This window comes from Dama dama, chromosome 26 (assembly GCF_033118175.1).
Source record: "Dama dama isolate Ldn47 chromosome 26, ASM3311817v1, whole genome shotgun sequence".
Lineage (NCBI taxonomy): Eukaryota > Metazoa > Chordata > Mammalia > Artiodactyla > Cervidae > Dama > Dama dama.
The window spans coordinates 43,699,268-43,716,306 of NC_083706.1; the positions used below are offsets into that span (position 1 = coordinate 43,699,268).

The 17,039-nt window shown below is 39.7% G+C and overlaps 1 protein-coding gene across 1 annotated transcript in view; it reads right to left on the minus strand.

Moving 5' to 3' along the window:
- SYNE1 (spectrin repeat containing nuclear envelope protein 1) overlaps positions 1-17,039 on the minus strand; it is a 466,580-nt gene that overhangs the window by 286,789 nt on the left and 162,752 nt on the right. Inside the window, exons 24-32 of the mRNA XM_061130284.1 lie at positions 15,976-16,110; positions 12,725-12,883; positions 12,337-12,545; positions 11,237-11,345; positions 8,978-9,142; positions 7,237-7,404; positions 5,639-5,809; positions 4,669-4,809; positions 712-872 (exon numbers count right to left, since the gene is read on the minus strand). Coding sequence (XP_060986267.1) covers positions 712-872; positions 4,669-4,809; positions 5,639-5,809; positions 7,237-7,404; positions 8,978-9,142; positions 11,237-11,345; positions 12,337-12,545; positions 12,725-12,883; positions 15,976-16,110 — 1,418 coding nt within the window. The remainder of the gene's footprint in view (positions 1-711; positions 873-4,668; positions 4,810-5,638; positions 5,810-7,236; positions 7,405-8,977; positions 9,143-11,236; positions 11,346-12,336; positions 12,546-12,724; positions 12,884-15,975; positions 16,111-17,039) is intronic.

Genomic DNA, 17,039 nt, shown 5'->3' on the forward strand with positions numbered 1-17,039 from the left:
ATGCCCTATACCTTAAAAACAATACATGTTGGTGATATGCCGCTAAATAACCTTTCAAATAGAACTGCTAAGCCGTATTATTTTGATTATTGGCCATATGTTTATCCGCTTCACATTTGTGTGTGTGTCTGTTTTGTACATAACAGGATACCACAGGCCAAACTATAATTTCTTTCTTTTTAGAATTTAAACATTAAATGTTTAAAAATATATTTTTGGAGTTAATTTTTGGAAATAGTATACAATCAGTGACAATTTGAATATTGAGGCACTGTAAGTAAGCTCTGTGAGCTTCTTGGAGTTGGAGATGCTTGGTCTATGTGTTTAGACCTAGAATCTACACAACCAAAAATCTACCCTTCCCTCTAAGTGGTGACAGCAGAAAAACACAGTAAAAAACCAAAAAAAAAATTTTAAATCTTGGTTCTTTTTTGAGATTCTCCCTTCCAGTGTATGAAGGCCACTTGAATTTTATAGATATGGCTTTCTCATGAACAGAATCAGTTTACAATGCAAAAACCACTTCTCTCACTTATAGATGTTGGATTCTCTATTGCCGGTGCTTTCCTTTGAACTGCAAGTTGCTTCCTCAAAACATGCTGAAATACACAAACACTTTGATTTTGAAAGAATGTTTTGAATACAATATACAGGAAAGAGCGTTATGAAACAATCTCAGAGAAGAAAGTCTAGGACTTGTCAAGCACATACTCTTCTTCAAGGGTGTCTTCTAATTTTTTAACTTGCTCCTTGATTGACTTGGCCTGCTGCTGAAGCAGCTGCTTATTCTTGGGCCCAAGTGGGATCTCTGAAGCTTCCTTTACAAGATTCTCAGCCTGGACTGCAATACCTTCTGTTCGTTTAGAAAACTCCTAAAAAAAGATATTATAATTGTAAAGGCAGCCTCTTCTGTTAAACTCTGCCCTCAAATAAACTGAACATACATTCTCACCAGAACAGATGGAGAGATGAATAGATAGATTCAAACATGTATGAATACTGGCATGTGATACTTCTATCAATAAAACAGACATTTTCATTATGGCCAAAATAGACCCTTTGTTAAATTATTTTCCTTTTATATAAGTGATACCACAACCAGACCTTCATAGTCAGAGAACTACTTTCATATTTATCCAACAATTCCCAAAAAAACATTGACTCAACGGTCACTTGGTTTGTGTTTACTGTTTAAAATTCTTAGCTGCATGATAATAATTAACTTGTACATGCTTATATCAGCTTATTGCAGGCTAGTTAGACAATGGTCAACAGTGATTGCTTTTTTTTTTTTGGTCATAAAGATAACAGACTTCTAGACCAGTGCCTATGAATGCTGCTGCTGCTGCTAAGTCACTTCAGTCGTGTCCGACTCTGTGCGACCCCAAAGACGGCAGCCCACTAGGCTCCCCCGTCCCTGGGATTCTCCAGGCAAGAACACTGGAGTGGGTTGTCATTTCCTTCTCCAATGCATGAAAGTGAAAAGTGAAAGTGAAGACGCTCAGTCATGTCCGACTCTTAGCGACCCCATAGACTGCAGCCTACCAGGCTCCTCCGTCCATGGGATTCTCCAGGCAAGAGTACTGGAGTGGGGTGCCATTGCCTTCTCCGGTGCCTATGAATACTTGTTTATTTAATTGAAGGATATTTTGGTCAATACAGGGTATCACTGATCTTTAAAGAAACATTTTGTTAACTAGCTTTCTGAAAAGAGCTATAAACTGATCTTGATGCTGTTAAATCTTATCTACCATATATCCACACACTACACAAGGGAAAGAAGAAAAATTTTGAACCAGTCAAACCCAAACTAGGATTCTGGATTTGCTAATTACTAGTTGTTTGACTCTGGCATATTATTTTTCAGGCTGTTTTATATAAAATTCAGATAGTAGAACTATTCTCACTAAGGTCCTTGTTAGCATTTCACTAGTAATTTCATTTTTAAGTACCTGGCACTCTGACACGTACCTATTATCATTCTTTCTATGTCCATCACAAAAAGTTGAGGACAAAATCATTTATGAAGTTCACACACTGATTTTCAATAATAGTGAACTACCTTAATTCAAAAATTAATATATTTGAGGTTACCAGTAAATTTTAGTTGTTTCAATTTTGCCAGGTGAATCTACTGAATACTGAATTAGGAAAGGTAAACCCAGAGACAATATTGAGTAACTTAGCATCTCATTTCTTCTCCTGGATTATATCAGAGAAGGTTTACATTTTGATCATAAACTCCTCTCTCTTAAATAAGCAATGTAAATTATTTAGAAAAATCAAACTTCTGATAGCTGCCTTTTCTTACATAGCACCTCTCAGAATTATTACATAATGCAATATAAAATAGTTACTACACAATACTATTGCATCTTCATGTTTGAAAGATTTAACGTCCTCATAGAAATTATCAACATTACTTCAGAGAAGTACCCTGCAATTTGAAGAATAAAAAACCAGTAAGTACAGCTTCCTGATGGCAGACATTTATAATATCCTAAAATACAGTATGTACTGTCACAACATTAAATTCTGTGGTTATAAGCATCTATTAAATTATTAAATGCTATCACTATATGTGAACTCAGAGTCATTGCAGATTCAACTGTGAAACTGTGAATAGTAGCTGAACCCCATGAATAAAATCAGAAGTGTAAAATAGTGTTTTTCCCCCTATTGTTTTTCAGAACCCAGAAAAAAATGGAGAAAGCAGAGTTACGTTTGAAAATGCTTATATACATTCCAAAGAATTGATGCTTTCAAAACTTGTGGTGCTGAAGACTTTTGAGAGTCCCTTGGACTGCAAGGAGATCAAATCAGTCAATCCTAAAGGAAATCAACTCTGAATATTCATTGGAAGGACTGATGCTGAAGCTGAAGCTCCAATATTTTGGCCACTTGATGCAAAGAGCTGACTCATTTGAAAAGACCGTGATGTTGGAAAAGATTGAAGGCAAAAAGAGAAGAGAGTGGCAGAGGATGAGATGGTTAGACAGCAGAATGAACTCAGTAGACATGAATTTGAGCAAATTCTGGGAGATAGTAAAAGACAGAGGTGACTGGAATGCTGCAGTCCATGGGATTTCAAAGAGTCAGACAAGACTTAGCAACTGAACAACAACAAAAATACACATTCAGTTGAAGAGCATTTTGTGGGAACTATATATGGGGAAAGCACAATGCAGAGAAATCTGAAGAACAGAATGATGCTGACAAAAACCAAATTAAATAAAACTAGAATACTGTTACAAGGCTTTATCTCTAAATCCTAAGAAGACATGAGTGGTGGCAGGAAGCAGGAGGAGATAACAGATTTTGACATCAGCTAGGTCTTCAGCCATATAACTCTTAGGTGTTTGAGCCACATAAATCTGAATTCCTATTTCCTCAACAGTAAAACATTGTTATGAAGACTAAACATGACATTGTTATAAACACGCAGCGGCAGACAGAAAACCCTCAAGTTCCTCAGCATAGCCACTCAAAGATTACAACAGGCATGAAAGCTGTGTTAACAATAAGTAAACAAAGAAATAGAGAACAATTATTCTAGCTGTCATACACTTGTGCAGCAGCATATATAAACAATCAGTAAAGTAGCTCAGTTTTTTTTTTTTTTTTTTTAGTGAAAATATAATACAGTTCATATGAAGTTATGGGCTCTAGACTCAGAGCTCTTGAGTCTGGATCCCAACCTCACCAATCAGTAATCCCAAGATCTAGGATAAATTCAGTAACAATTTTGTACCCTATATCTTCTCATTTATACAACGTGATTAATAACAGTACCTATCTCTAACGACTATTTTGGTGATTAAAGAAAATGATAGCCATCAACTAATTAGATCAGCAAATAGTAAATGTGACTTTATCATCTTCCTCTACTAACAGCTAACCCAATTTCCTGTCTTGCTACCATTATCTCTGTCAGGCTCAGCACCTTGGGTATCATCCTCTCTTCCTTCACTCTGTCCCTTTTACATCTGTCCTTATATATCCATTGCCATCCCCATTACCCTAATTCATGTTCCTATTCATGTACACAAGCAATGAATGACTTTATAATTAGAACCCATGACTCCAGACTTCCACCCTTTCAAAGTTCTACACCAGCTTAAAAACTCATCTCCCTAAAGTTCAGCTCTTTTGGTCGTGTGACTCTCTTTCTTACAAAGCTTTAAGGGTAGAGAGTAATGCTAGAGACCTTCAAGAGTCTTTGTGATGTAGTCCACATTTCCTTTAAAACTTCACTTCCCTGTTTCTGCTTTACAACAGCAAATTCCCATTTCTCACACTTTAATACTTCATGGCGTTTCCTGTTACAAGGAATGCTGGTTTTCTGCCCCATACTCTGCTTTTCTGTCTCCTTTACCCTTCAAAGTTCAGTTAAAAATATCACTGCCTTCAGAAAGAGGTTTTAGAACTTTCTCCATCTACTAGGAAACTAATCATTTTCCACTTTAATGAAAACTTGCTCTTACATCTTGATGTTTAAATCTTATTTTTCATTCCCCAGAGTAACTTGACCAATGTATTGAAGAGTGAACCATAAACAATAAGAATTGACTGAATGAATAATTACAATAATTAATGACATGATGAAGTAGAAACAGCTTTTCATGGGAATTAAGGGTACCAAAGGACTATATGGTCTTGCCAATATACCTTTGTCTGTTCCAATTCTGAAGATAAGCTTTCCAAACTGCTAAAACTCAAGAAGCGCTCATGGCTGGAACCTGTTTGAAAAAGGTATCTGACCACTGTCTCTTTGTTTGTTTCAAATCTCTCCCATTTTCTTAATGTGACCTGAATTTGAAAAAATAAACAATATATCATGTTAAGAATTATCAGAATGCCTCACAAAATACAGTCACATTTTCATTTATTTGTTAAGCTCTGAACTTCCAGTTAACTCTAAGTTCCAATGTCAAATGACTATATGGACTAAAGATCATCCTTGCACCTTCTATAAGAATTTCCCTTCTTGAGTCTCAATTCACCTTCAAAAAGAGGATATGTGGCCTAGGACTCGAAATTTTCTACCTGCTACAAAGTCCTATGAATCTAAGGCTATTACTTAACAGTAGGTAGGGGACAAAGGAAAGAAACCCTTCAATACGTCTCAAGAAAATAAAGGATTAAAGGGAAGATAGAAGAGAGAAGGGAGAGACAGCAGGAAGAAGGGAGAGAGAGACACACACAGGAAGAGGAGTGGGCAGTCAGTAGGTGGAAATAAAAATCCAAGAACACATTAACTTGTATGTGTTAAAGGCACAATAAATCATAAAGATGTGACTGTTACACTGTCCAGAAAAGTGAAATTACCAGCAGCAAATTTCTGGATTCAGACAAGAGTGGATTCAAATCCTAGCTTTACTATTGATCGCTACTCTCTGATTTCAGGGAAAATCCTCAAACTCCCTATTTTTAAGCATCCACTCTTGGAAAATGTGCTCATTACAGTACCCATCTCACAAAGCTGATGCTATGATTAAAAGAGATCACTCGTGGAAGTGTTTAACAGAACGCTGGCACCTCAGAAGCAGGAATAATAGATGTTTGTTCCTGCTAGTAGGAGAGGTAACCTGTGACCCGGAAGTTAGTGCAGCCTATGATGTAACTTCCGGTCTGCTACCTGGATGCGGCGCTCCTGTTTCTCCCGACTGTGCTCCACACCGTCCAGGGTGCTCTCCAGCTTCTGCAGCTCTTCTTGGACTCGGCCAGGCAGCCCACCTTCTCCCTGCTGAGCCTGCGCAATCTGCTGCTGCACGTCCTTCTTCTTTGCATTGATCCTCTTTGTCTTTTGCTGGAAGCATTTGTTCAACAGATGGATAGAAATGTTAAACTCTCTTAAGCAACTAAGTAGGGACATAAACACCCACGCTATAATGGAGGTACAGAAAGGTAAAATTTCCTGAGCAGGGACCTAAACTGCATTTTAAACTTAAGATGGAGAGTTAAGATGGTAATGAAGGCTCTGTGATAGTCAAAGATGGGCATTATTTAATATTTTATGCTTTTTAATGGGAACCAACATAATTAATTTGGCCTGAGTGTTTTAATTGTGTGCAGATTTAGACAACATGTAATCTTTTGTGCAATACCCCAGATGGAATCTGGCAAAACTATTCATTTGACATAATTCTCCTTGAAGAACTATATTCTGCCTAAAAACACAAAGCCCCAATTCCAATAAAAATCAATCATGCTGTAAAAATGGTAATATGAAGAGATTTAAGTCCAGGGTATATTCAGAATTATTAATATGCTAAGATATCTGAGGAAAGGTGTGTTTTAAAATAAATATTTTATTGAAGTATGTACAAACAAAAATGGTACACAAATCTCAAAATACAACTTATGGATTTTCACAAAGTAAACACACCATATAACCAAGCGGTTGGTTCAAGAAATGAAGAGTTTTAATATTAATATATTACTGTGAATATCTATAATTTCATATTTCTCTGATTTAAAGTAAACTGAAACCCAAACAACACTTTTACCAGTGACTGAGAACAATATAGCACTAAGCACTTTTTTGAAGTCTAAAGGCTGCTCTTTTACAACTACTTCAATGCAACTTCCATTTTGATATTTTATTACATAGACTTATACTTAACATTTTCCTATACATCAAGTTAACTAAAATTCTGCCATTAGATTAATTTGAATCATACTTTCACTTCTGTCGAATTTGACAAGTAATGCTAATTAACATAGTTAATTATCAATACACGTTCCAGAACTTCTTTAGTTCCAGTTTTAATCCTTTGTGGGAGCACATTCTTTAGAAAGGACTGGTACTTCATGTTATAATTTCCCAAACTAGGATGTATTCAAAGTTGTAAACTGAAGATCAAAGATTATAACATAATAAAAGAATAGTCATCTCAAATATGAGATGGTTTGTTTATGCTTTCCTTCTCTATTAAGAAAAGGCTAATTTAGTGTTTTCATACCTAAATCAATTTTCCTTCCACAATATTCCGTGAACATTTTGGTATCATCAAGTCACGCTGGCTAAGGATTTTTCTTGCAAGATATTCTGAAATATTAAATATTTAATAAAGAGAACAGATGTGCCAAGTTCTTTTAACTATTTGACTGAGTTCCTTCCCAAGCTCCCCATCTTCCCTGCTCAAGTCAGTGGATTGCCTTACTCTTCATCTGTCTGGTACTCAGTAACTAATCGACTTTGCATAAATGCCCCAGAGTAAAGAGGCATTCTACCTGGTGATGAAGGAGTAGTTGTTGTGCTTCAAACAAATTTTCAGTGTCCAGGATCTTCTCAGCTTCTTCCTGGACTTCTTTAGAGCCAGTGATTAACTCTTCCAGGGAACTTTTGACTATTTCTTTGTACTGGACACAGTCTCCAAAGTTGCTTAACATCTTTTCAACCTAGATTTTCATAAAAAATCAGTCAAACTGTTAGATTAGGAATATCTGTAGAAATTTTCAGATCTTTCAGAATCAGGGAACTATAAGTCATCCAAATGATTATTTTTTCTATGCAAGTTTGTACATGATTTCAAGAAACCCTGATAACTATTTGCTGTACTTTACATTCTTACATTATCCTCCCAAATGCAAAGTCATCAGATTTGTAGGACAACTTGGTCAGTACAAATATTCTTGCTAAGGGTAAATGTGGCCTTGTGTGTGCATGCTAAGTTGCTTTTGGTTGTGTCTGACTCTGTGACCCTATGGACTGTACCCTGCCAGGCTCCACTGTACATGGGATTTTCCAGGGAAGAATACTGGAGTGGGTTGCCATGCCCTCCTCCAGGGAATCTCCCTGACTCAGGGATCAAACCCACATCTCCCGAAACTTCTGCATTGCCGGCAGATTCTTTACCGCTGAGCCACCAGGGAAGCCAGATGTGGCCTTACTAGAAATGAAATAGATGGTCTTGTATAGTATACAAAGAACTATAAACATTGAAATGTATATAAAGAAGTTTAAAGTGAGTAGATCTTGCCTAAAAGAGATTTTACTAGCCTGCTGGCTCAACATGAATGGGTTGCTATTATTAGCTATCAGTTATTTGGGCTTCTTAGGTGGCTCAATGGTAAAGAATCCTCCTGCCAACGCAGGAGATGCAAGAGATGCAGTTTCAATCCCTGGGACAAGAAGATCCCTTGGAGTAGGAAATGTAGGAAATACTACTCAAGTTTTCTTGTCTGGAAAATTCCCTGGACAGAGGAGCCTGGTGGGCTACAGTCCGTGGGGTCACAAAGAGTCAGAGATGACCAAGCACAGCACAGCGTCACTTATCTACTCTGTTCCAGGCACTGTACAGGCTTCCCTTGTGGCTCAGCTGGTAAGGAATCTGCCTGCAATCGGGAGACCTGGGTCCAATCCCTGGGTGGGGAAGATCCCCTGGAGAAGGGAAAGGCTACCCCAAACTCCAATATTCTGGCCTGGAGAATTCCAGGGACTGTATAATCCACAGGGTTGCAAAGAGTCGGCCATGACTGAGTGACTTACTTCACTTCAGGCACTTTACTAAGTGCTTTACATACAGTATTGCATTCAATTCTTGAAGTTAACTTTTGGGGTATTTTTATCCATTTTTAGCTCATGGTGATGTAGGAAATGGGGTATCAGAGTTAAACTGTACCCGTGGGCTTGTTTGACTCTCAAACCTGGGTTCTTAACCTCTGCAATTTACCTGAAATTGACCATGAAATAATGCTTCTAGTAAAAGTATGGATTTAGAAGCTTTGCCCTTTAAATATAGGTGGTGAACCTGAACTATTAATAACATATCCAATAATGGTACAGACCACAAAGCAAAGATTCTGCTCATCTTCCCCACCAATCCTCATATACATAAGTGTCTGTTATAACCGTTCGGTTTAAACTATTAATACACATTTCAAATAAAATTATTTGTTAAACTGAAACCCAAAGGAACCCTCCAGACTCTTCATCCAAAGCTTCCATTTAGAGTGTGAATAAATAGTTTACCTCTGACAACAAAGTCCCGAGAGCCTTGAAAGAACTAGATAATTTTGCCAGCTCATCTCCTTGCTTTTGGGCTTCATCCTCAGATGAAACTTCAATCAGAATTTTAAGCCTGGATTTCAGCCAGCTGAGAGTCTCCCCTTTTTTGGTAATACCACTTCTTATCTCCTGGAATGAAAGAACACTTTTGATGAGCAAAATACAGCTGTGAATCATAACTTTCCGGCAAGAAAGAACTCAACCTAAGAAGGTTTGTAACACGGAGGTCGAGGAGCCAGACATTCATTCACCAACGTGTCTACTTATTTCACTTTTTGTTCACGTCTTTAACCAAAGTCTATGAGTGCTAGGAGGAACTGTTTCCCCAATGCCAAAACCCAATGTGTAAAATCAGTGTTCTCTATAGCAAAAAATTCCCTCTGTAACTAGATGTCTACATATTTACAGATATTTCCTTGATCATAACAAAGATGCTTCCAAAAGTACTATAGAATATGTGACACCAGAACTGGGAATTATAACATATACTTTTTCACCTCATTTTCTGTGAGCTGGAAGGAACACTGTATTTTTTTGGGAAAAAAAAAAAAGAAAGTGACAGAGTCCTTTTTTAAATTAGTGGGTTTCTTTCATTGAAGAATTTACTTGGTGAGTATTATTATGGATGCTCTAAAGACGTATGGTGCTAGTGGTGAAGAATCCACTTCCCGGTGCAGGAGACACAAGAGATGCGGGTTCGATCCCTGGGTTGGCAAGACTCCCTGGAGTAGGAAATAGCACCCCCCTCCAGTATTCTTGCCTGAAAAGTGCCATGGACAGAGGAGCCTGGTGGGATACAGTCCACGGGGCTGCAGAGTCAGACACGACTGAGCGGCTGAGCACAACGATCTATTTTAACTTCATTAGCTCATATTTTATGTTTCACTTTGGTTGGTTTTTGGAAGTCAATACCCCAGAGAGTAAGGTGCACAAACAGGCGCTCAGCTCTAATCCAGGAAGAGAAGGCTGACTGGCCAAGACGATACCAGAAAGACCCCAGGCATCAGCCCTGGTAGGACTGGGGACCGGGGGAATGGTGCCTGGGGCTGCCTCTCCCTCCTGCTAAGGTAGCTGAGAGCTGTGCCCTCTGACTGCTTGTGCTGCTGCAAGAGGGTCTTACAGGGCCAATACCTGCAGAAGAAATAGTTGGTTTTAGAAGCAAGTGGTTTTTTCATTCCAAGATGTGAACTTTCTGGTATTATAACAGCAACCAAGAGAAAATATAGATGTCCGTCTACAGATGGACATGGTATTGTTGAGTACCTTTAGCATGTCAAGGGATTATAATTTTAATAGGGAAAAATGAAAATCAGAGGATGGGAATAGAAAGGAAATACATTCTTATCAGTGCTTCACTGGTGGCTCAGCAGTAAAGAACCCTCCTGCCAATGCAGGAGACTCAGGTTCAATTCCTGGGTGGGGAAGATTCCCTGGAGAAGGAAATGGCAACCCACTCCAGTATTCTTGCCTGGGAAACCCCATGGATATAGAAGCCTGGTGGTCTAAGGTCCCTGGGGTCACAAAAGAGTCAGACACGACTTCGCAACCAAATAACACAATATATTCTCATCAACAACTCTGTGACTTGCAGTGGTTCAAAGTACCGAAAGATAAATAACATTCACAACAGCACGTGTCTACAAAGCTAAGAGCCAAGATAAGAGGGAGAGGGATGCTGTGTGCCATTCACAGACTGCAAACTGGATTCAGGCCTGAGGTTCTGTCGCCCTGGCTGGGTTTATCAGGCAGCACCCTTGCTCACAGGGACTGATCCAATCCAAGCTGCAAGTGACATAGAAACGATACTTAAGAGACCATGCCCAGTTCTCTCATCTTCTGTAATCCAGCTTTTGAGTGGCTGAAAATGTACAAAAACCTGCAGTGTTCTTGTTTTCCATGGCTATTCTTGATCTCCACTGTGTTGTACGCCCATGCATACAATTTTCCTCTCAAGATTCCCCATTAGCTAAAGAGGCATTAGAGGTACCACTGAACATGACTAAATCTCAGAACTAACAATGATTCCACAAAGAACACCCCTGCAGTTCTCCACAGAAACAGGGGGAGACTTATTTTAAGACAATTTTCAGGAAGTCAATTTTTTTTTTTTTAGGAAGTAAATTTTTTTATAGAAAGAAAACAAGACATCAGTTAGACTGTTGCCATTATTTTTTTTTATTAATAGTTATTTTCTAGTAACAAAAAAAGTGGCCCAGAACTTACCTCCACAGCACGTTTAACTTCTCCTTGATTAGCAGTATCAATGGTCTCATTCTTGATCCCCTTTAACTGGGTCTCCTTTGCAGATATCCAAGAGGAGAACTCAGAAATTCTGAAATAACACAGGTATTTTCTTATTAAAGGGAGAAAATATCCCCAGGGTTAGAATATATTTTCCATTTTGAATTTATGCATGGAAATTTGATAATCAACTGATGAGAAAATGGATTCACACACTGCATTCAACTCATTAGCAAACTGATTAACAAATTTCCTGGCAATGGTTCCTTTCACATGAAGCTCAAGGCAGAAGAGGCTGCCCCTGGGCTCACTCACTTGAACCAAAGGGAAAGCAGAGCAGATGGAGCTCAGTGGTGGAGGAAGATGCATCTCAGAGTCTGGGCATATGGAAGTGAGGAAGGTACACCCGAGGTCTGACCTCATGCGTCTCCACCAGAGACAGAAACCCAAAGAGGCAGAAGTCCCTTTCGCGGTGACATGAGGAAATCAGAGAGAAAGAGATTGCCTAATTCTGATTCAAAGAGACAACATCTGGGTCACCTGGAAATAATGTGCTTCCCTCTTGTTTCTGACTGAAAGTGAAAGTCACTCATTCGTGTCTGACTCTTTGCGACCCCATGGACTATATAGTCCATGGAAATCTCCAGGCCAGAATACTGGAGTGGGTAGCCGTTCCCTTCTCCAGGGGATCTTCCCAACCCAGGGATCAAACCCAGGTCTCCTGCACTGCAGGTGGATTCTCTACCAGCTGAGTCACTAGGGAAGCCCAAGAATACTGAGTGGGTAGCCTATCCCTTCTCCAGGGGAACTTCCTGACCCAGGCATCAAAGTGGAGTCTCCTGCATTGCAGGTGGATTCTTCACCAGCTGAGCGACCAGGGAAGCCCCATTTCGGTTTTCTAACTGAAACTCATTCTTTAAATTCAATGAAGCATTTTTGTACAAGAGCATGCACACAATCATACCATCTGATTTTCTTCATTGCGTAAGATGAAACATATTTCATGACTTGTTTTGCAACAATGTCTGAATTAAAAGAATTATGAAAGACCACGTCCTTCTCTGGGAGCCACCCACAACTACCTGCTCGTGTAGTCCTTCCACTTGTCTGGGTCTCCCACCAGCTTCGCGTAGGTGCAGTCAATAGCAGCTCTGAGCTCCTTGAGGGTCACGTGACAGGTCTCCGGTGTGTTCCGGACTGCGTCCCGGACTGGAAGTTTCAGACACAGTTCTTCAATGAGCTGTAACCTTTTCTCACAGAGATGGTGAGGGCCCTTGTCACTGAAGAAGATCTAGTGAGCAATAAACATTTACATAATCTCTGTGAGAATCCACACAAGACTGCCATATTTTCATGGACAATTCCCATCTAGTCTAGCAGTATAAAGTAATGAAGCTATTGAGTGTTTTCAGACCCAAATGCAAGCATCAGTTATATACTTGAAGGGACACTGGGACTTCTGGGACATACCCTATGCTCTTTGATGACCTTTTCGCTGCCTTCCTGGGGCACCAGCTTGGTCTCTCGGTCCAGCTCAGCTCTGCACTCTTCCACAGAAGCTAACAACCTGTTCTTCTCCACCTCAATCTTCAGATGAAGCAAATGATATGGAGCTTCTGCTTGAAGATCCTGCATGCCATAGGAAGAGTCCGAAAAATAGGATACCATTCCTGATCATGTACATTTCCCACTGAAGTGGGAGAAAATATGAGATAGTTCCTCTTCCGGGGGATCTTTATGACCCAGGGATTGAACCTGTTTCTCTGGCCTTTCCTGCATTGGCAGGCATATTTGTAACCACTGAACCACCTGGACAGCTTAGCCCAAATGTGACTTAATACCTTATCATCAGCATTGAGACTCTGTGCTTTGTACTTTTCCAAGTACCAGGATCACAGCCAATCTTTCCAGCCTGCTGTGAGTTGGGTGTTTCCACGGTGATTATCCTATTTAACTTTTACAGTAGCCCTATGCAGTATTAATATTCCTATTTTAAAGATCAGACCCTTGAGGCTCAAGGTTAAGTAGAAAAGCTGGATTTGATTCTAAATCACACACTGATTCCATACAGCCTCTCCCTGGCATGTGTCCTTTTAAATTTTGTCAACAGCCCTATGAGGTAGGAAGGACAGATTTTATGCTCACTGCACAGGGGTTGAGGGGGTGCTCAAGGAAACCTCATTAGTGAAAAAGCCAGGATTAAGCAGCCCACGGCTCCGACCACCTGCCATGTCCTCTTTTCCTCGGAGCATACACTAAGAAAAGAAGCAAGCCAGCACACAAACAATGGCATCCTGACAATGGGGAGCTTTTTACATTCTTCTTCGATACAAGTATAAGCTTCATCATTCCCTTTAGTTGTACAATTTATTTTTAGCCTACTTGTCTCCTATGGCATTTAAAAGATTACCTTTAAAATAAAACACTGCGATAACTGATGAGAAAAATGAGTTAAGGCTTTGGAAAGACTAGGACAGATTATATCCCAGAGAACTCAATGTATGTGTGTATGTAAAATAAAATACAGCCTTCAATTATAGTCTCTATTCCACAGTACGTTTTTGATAATGTTAAACCTAAAAGACATCTTTAAAAGCTTGAATTTCTTTAAGCATCTTTTTTAAAAAAAAATCAAATTTAGCAAGTAAAAAGGTATTTATTTTTTATTTTTATTGAAGCATAACTGATTTACAATGTGAGGTGTACAGCAAAGTGATTCAGTTATACATATATATATATACATAAATATATACATATATATTCAGATTATTTTCTCTTATAGATTGTTACATAATATTGATTATAGTTCCTTGCATTATACAGCAGGTTCTTGTTGGTTATCTATATAAAAAGGTATTTCTTTAATTGTGTTTTTCTTATGCAAAAGGCTGAACTTTTTATCCTATGTTACTGAGGTTAGAAAAACAAAATCCCGAAAGTGACACAAGCTGGTGGACAGTGTTCCAGCTGCCTGCTTTCTGGATCTCATGACTCCTTCAGCTAACGCATATAAAATTCACCGTTCAGTATTCCCTCAGAGCATCACTTGTGAGTCTGCTGCTGGAGTCCCTTCCTCCAGTCTGCCCCGAGGATGACACCTTCAAAGGGCCCCGTCACCTACAGCTGCTTCTCCTGACATGCAGATTCTGAAGTCGGTTTCCATGCGACAAGCCCACCCAAGACACTCCGGTCGCACTGAGCCCAGTGGAACGTGTGTGCCCCGGGCACACCCTGCAGCTTGCTTCTTTCCTCCCTGCCACCCCCTGATCCCTGCCGCTTCTTTAAGGTCCTCGCTCAAAACTAATTACCTGCCTTCTTCTTCTCTGCTGTCCAAGTGGTCCACTTCTCTCTTTCAAAGCTTTCATCAATGTATTACTTACACTTTTTGGAACTTATTATGTATTGTACTTTTATTATTTTGCAACTAATTATCTCCCTTACTGGACTCTAAGCTCTCTGGGGGGAAAGGATTATTCTTTGTTCATCACTGAATCTTTAACCAATAAACTGTTTTCATTTATGTCTCAGATCATAACAAGCTAAACCAGGTGACAAAATCCTTGAAAACCTCAAACATATAGGTGTATATATATACCTATATGTAATATATATGTACACCTATATGCATATACCTATATGTATATATACCTATACATACATGTATATACCTATCTATATATATAGTACATAATTGCATACTTTATATACAAATATATATAATATATGGGACTTCACTGGTGACTCTGATGGTAAAGAACCTGCCTGCAATGCAGGAGACCTGGGTTCTATCCTTGGGTCAGGAAGACTCCCCTGGAGAAGGAAGTGGCTACCCACTCCAGTATTCTTGCCTGGAGATTTCCATGGGCAGAGGAGCCTGGTGGGCTACAGTCCACGGGGTCACAAAGAGTCAGAGACGAGTGAGCAACTAAACACTTTCATACTTTCATACATAATATATATATGATGCTTTCATATGTATTCATATGAGATATGAATACAGAATATATATTTCATATATGTGATGTATTTCACACATCATGCTACTGAAATTATAAGAAACATTTCTTGTCATTTCAATAGCATACCTAACATAACTAAGATGGAAAGAGTTTATGAAATGTCGCTGAAAAAGTTAAATGCCTTGATGTTCCCATCCCCAAAAATAATCAGGAAAATAAAGCATACTCTTAAGTAATATAATGAAATTGATGATACTTAAAAATAGGAAAAGCAGGACTTCCCTGGTGACCCAGAGCTTAAAGACTTTGCCTGCCAATGCAGGGGATATGGGGTCAATCCCTGGTCCAGAGGATCCCCCGTGCCACTAGGCAACTAAGCTCGTGTGCCACAATCACCGAGCCAGAGTGCCCTAGTGCCTGAGCCCTGCAACAAGAGAAGCTGCTGCAGTGAGAAGCCAGTGCACGGCCAGCTAGAGAGTAGCCCCTGCTCACCGCAACTTGGGAAAGTCCACATGCGGCAAAGAAGATCCAGGGCAACCTCACGTAAAATAAATTTTAAAAATCTTTAAGAAAACAGGAAAAGCAAAATTCTATCATATCTTATCCCGTTTTATTCAAGCTCCACTTTTTCAATGGGAAAAGTATGAAAAACTATGATAACATTCCCTGGTTTCTAAATTTCTCTGACCATTGAACCCTCACACCCTCATGTTCTCTCCCCTCATCCATGATACACGACCTTCCCGTGAGGTCCTGACTCACCTTCCACTGTTTGTGGAGCTTTCTGACGGCTTCCTGCAGGCCCCGCTGCTCCTGCTCGGGGAGAATGTCAGTGAGCTCGTCACACGCTTTCAGGAAAGCATTGAGCACCCTCTGGTCCAGCTGGCTGAAAAACTCCTGGTGTGGACAAGGGGGAGAGTGGTCACGAGTGTCAGCCAGAATAAAAGGCAGCATCAGACACCAGACAGTGAAGCAGTCACGCCTCTAAACAAGCCTCTTAGCCAGCTGCTGCCCTCTTCAAACCTTCTGGGCAACTACCATTTTGTTTTCAGGAGCAAACTATAATTATCCACAGTGATGAACCAGAAGCCATTGAATCTGAAATTCAACTAGGACTTTTTTATTTTTTAGAAAAACATCTGCAGTTTTCAAATTTGATAGAATCTTCTAGAGAGCCAATGGGAGATCTTAAAAACTTGATCCCACAGGAACAGAGTTTTAGTTCCTCTTTGGCAAAAGTCAGGAGAGCTGAGTGGAAGCCAGGACTAGACCTCACAATCCCTCACTCCCTAACTGCAGTGTGTTCCAGGCCTTGCTGGTTCATTATGAGCCATTTCTGCATTCACACCAAGCATACAAACTGTGGACTGAATTGTGTTGTCCCCTCCCCACTGTCCCATCCCACCAAAGCCATATGTTGAAGCCCTAACATGCAGTGTGATGATATCTGAGGGTGGGCCTCTCATGAAAGAATTAGTGCCCTTTTTCAAGGAGAGACATTGAAGATCTTCCCTTCTACCCATCTCTGCCATGTGAGGACACAGTGAGGTAACATATCAGGAAGAGTCCTCGCCAAAACCCAGCCAGGCTAGTCCCCTAATCTCAGACTTCTAGCTTTCAGAACTGAGAAAATAAATTCCTATTGCTTAAGCCACCCAATCTGTGTATTTTTTTATGGTAGCCTGGGCAGATGAATACAACACATGCACAAATACACATGGCTAAGTCTCACAAAGTCTTAGGATTAGGTATGCTGGGAAGCCACAGTGATTCAAAAGAAAGAACAGCAGAGTAGGGGTGTATAAATTTGAACAAGATGTTGGATG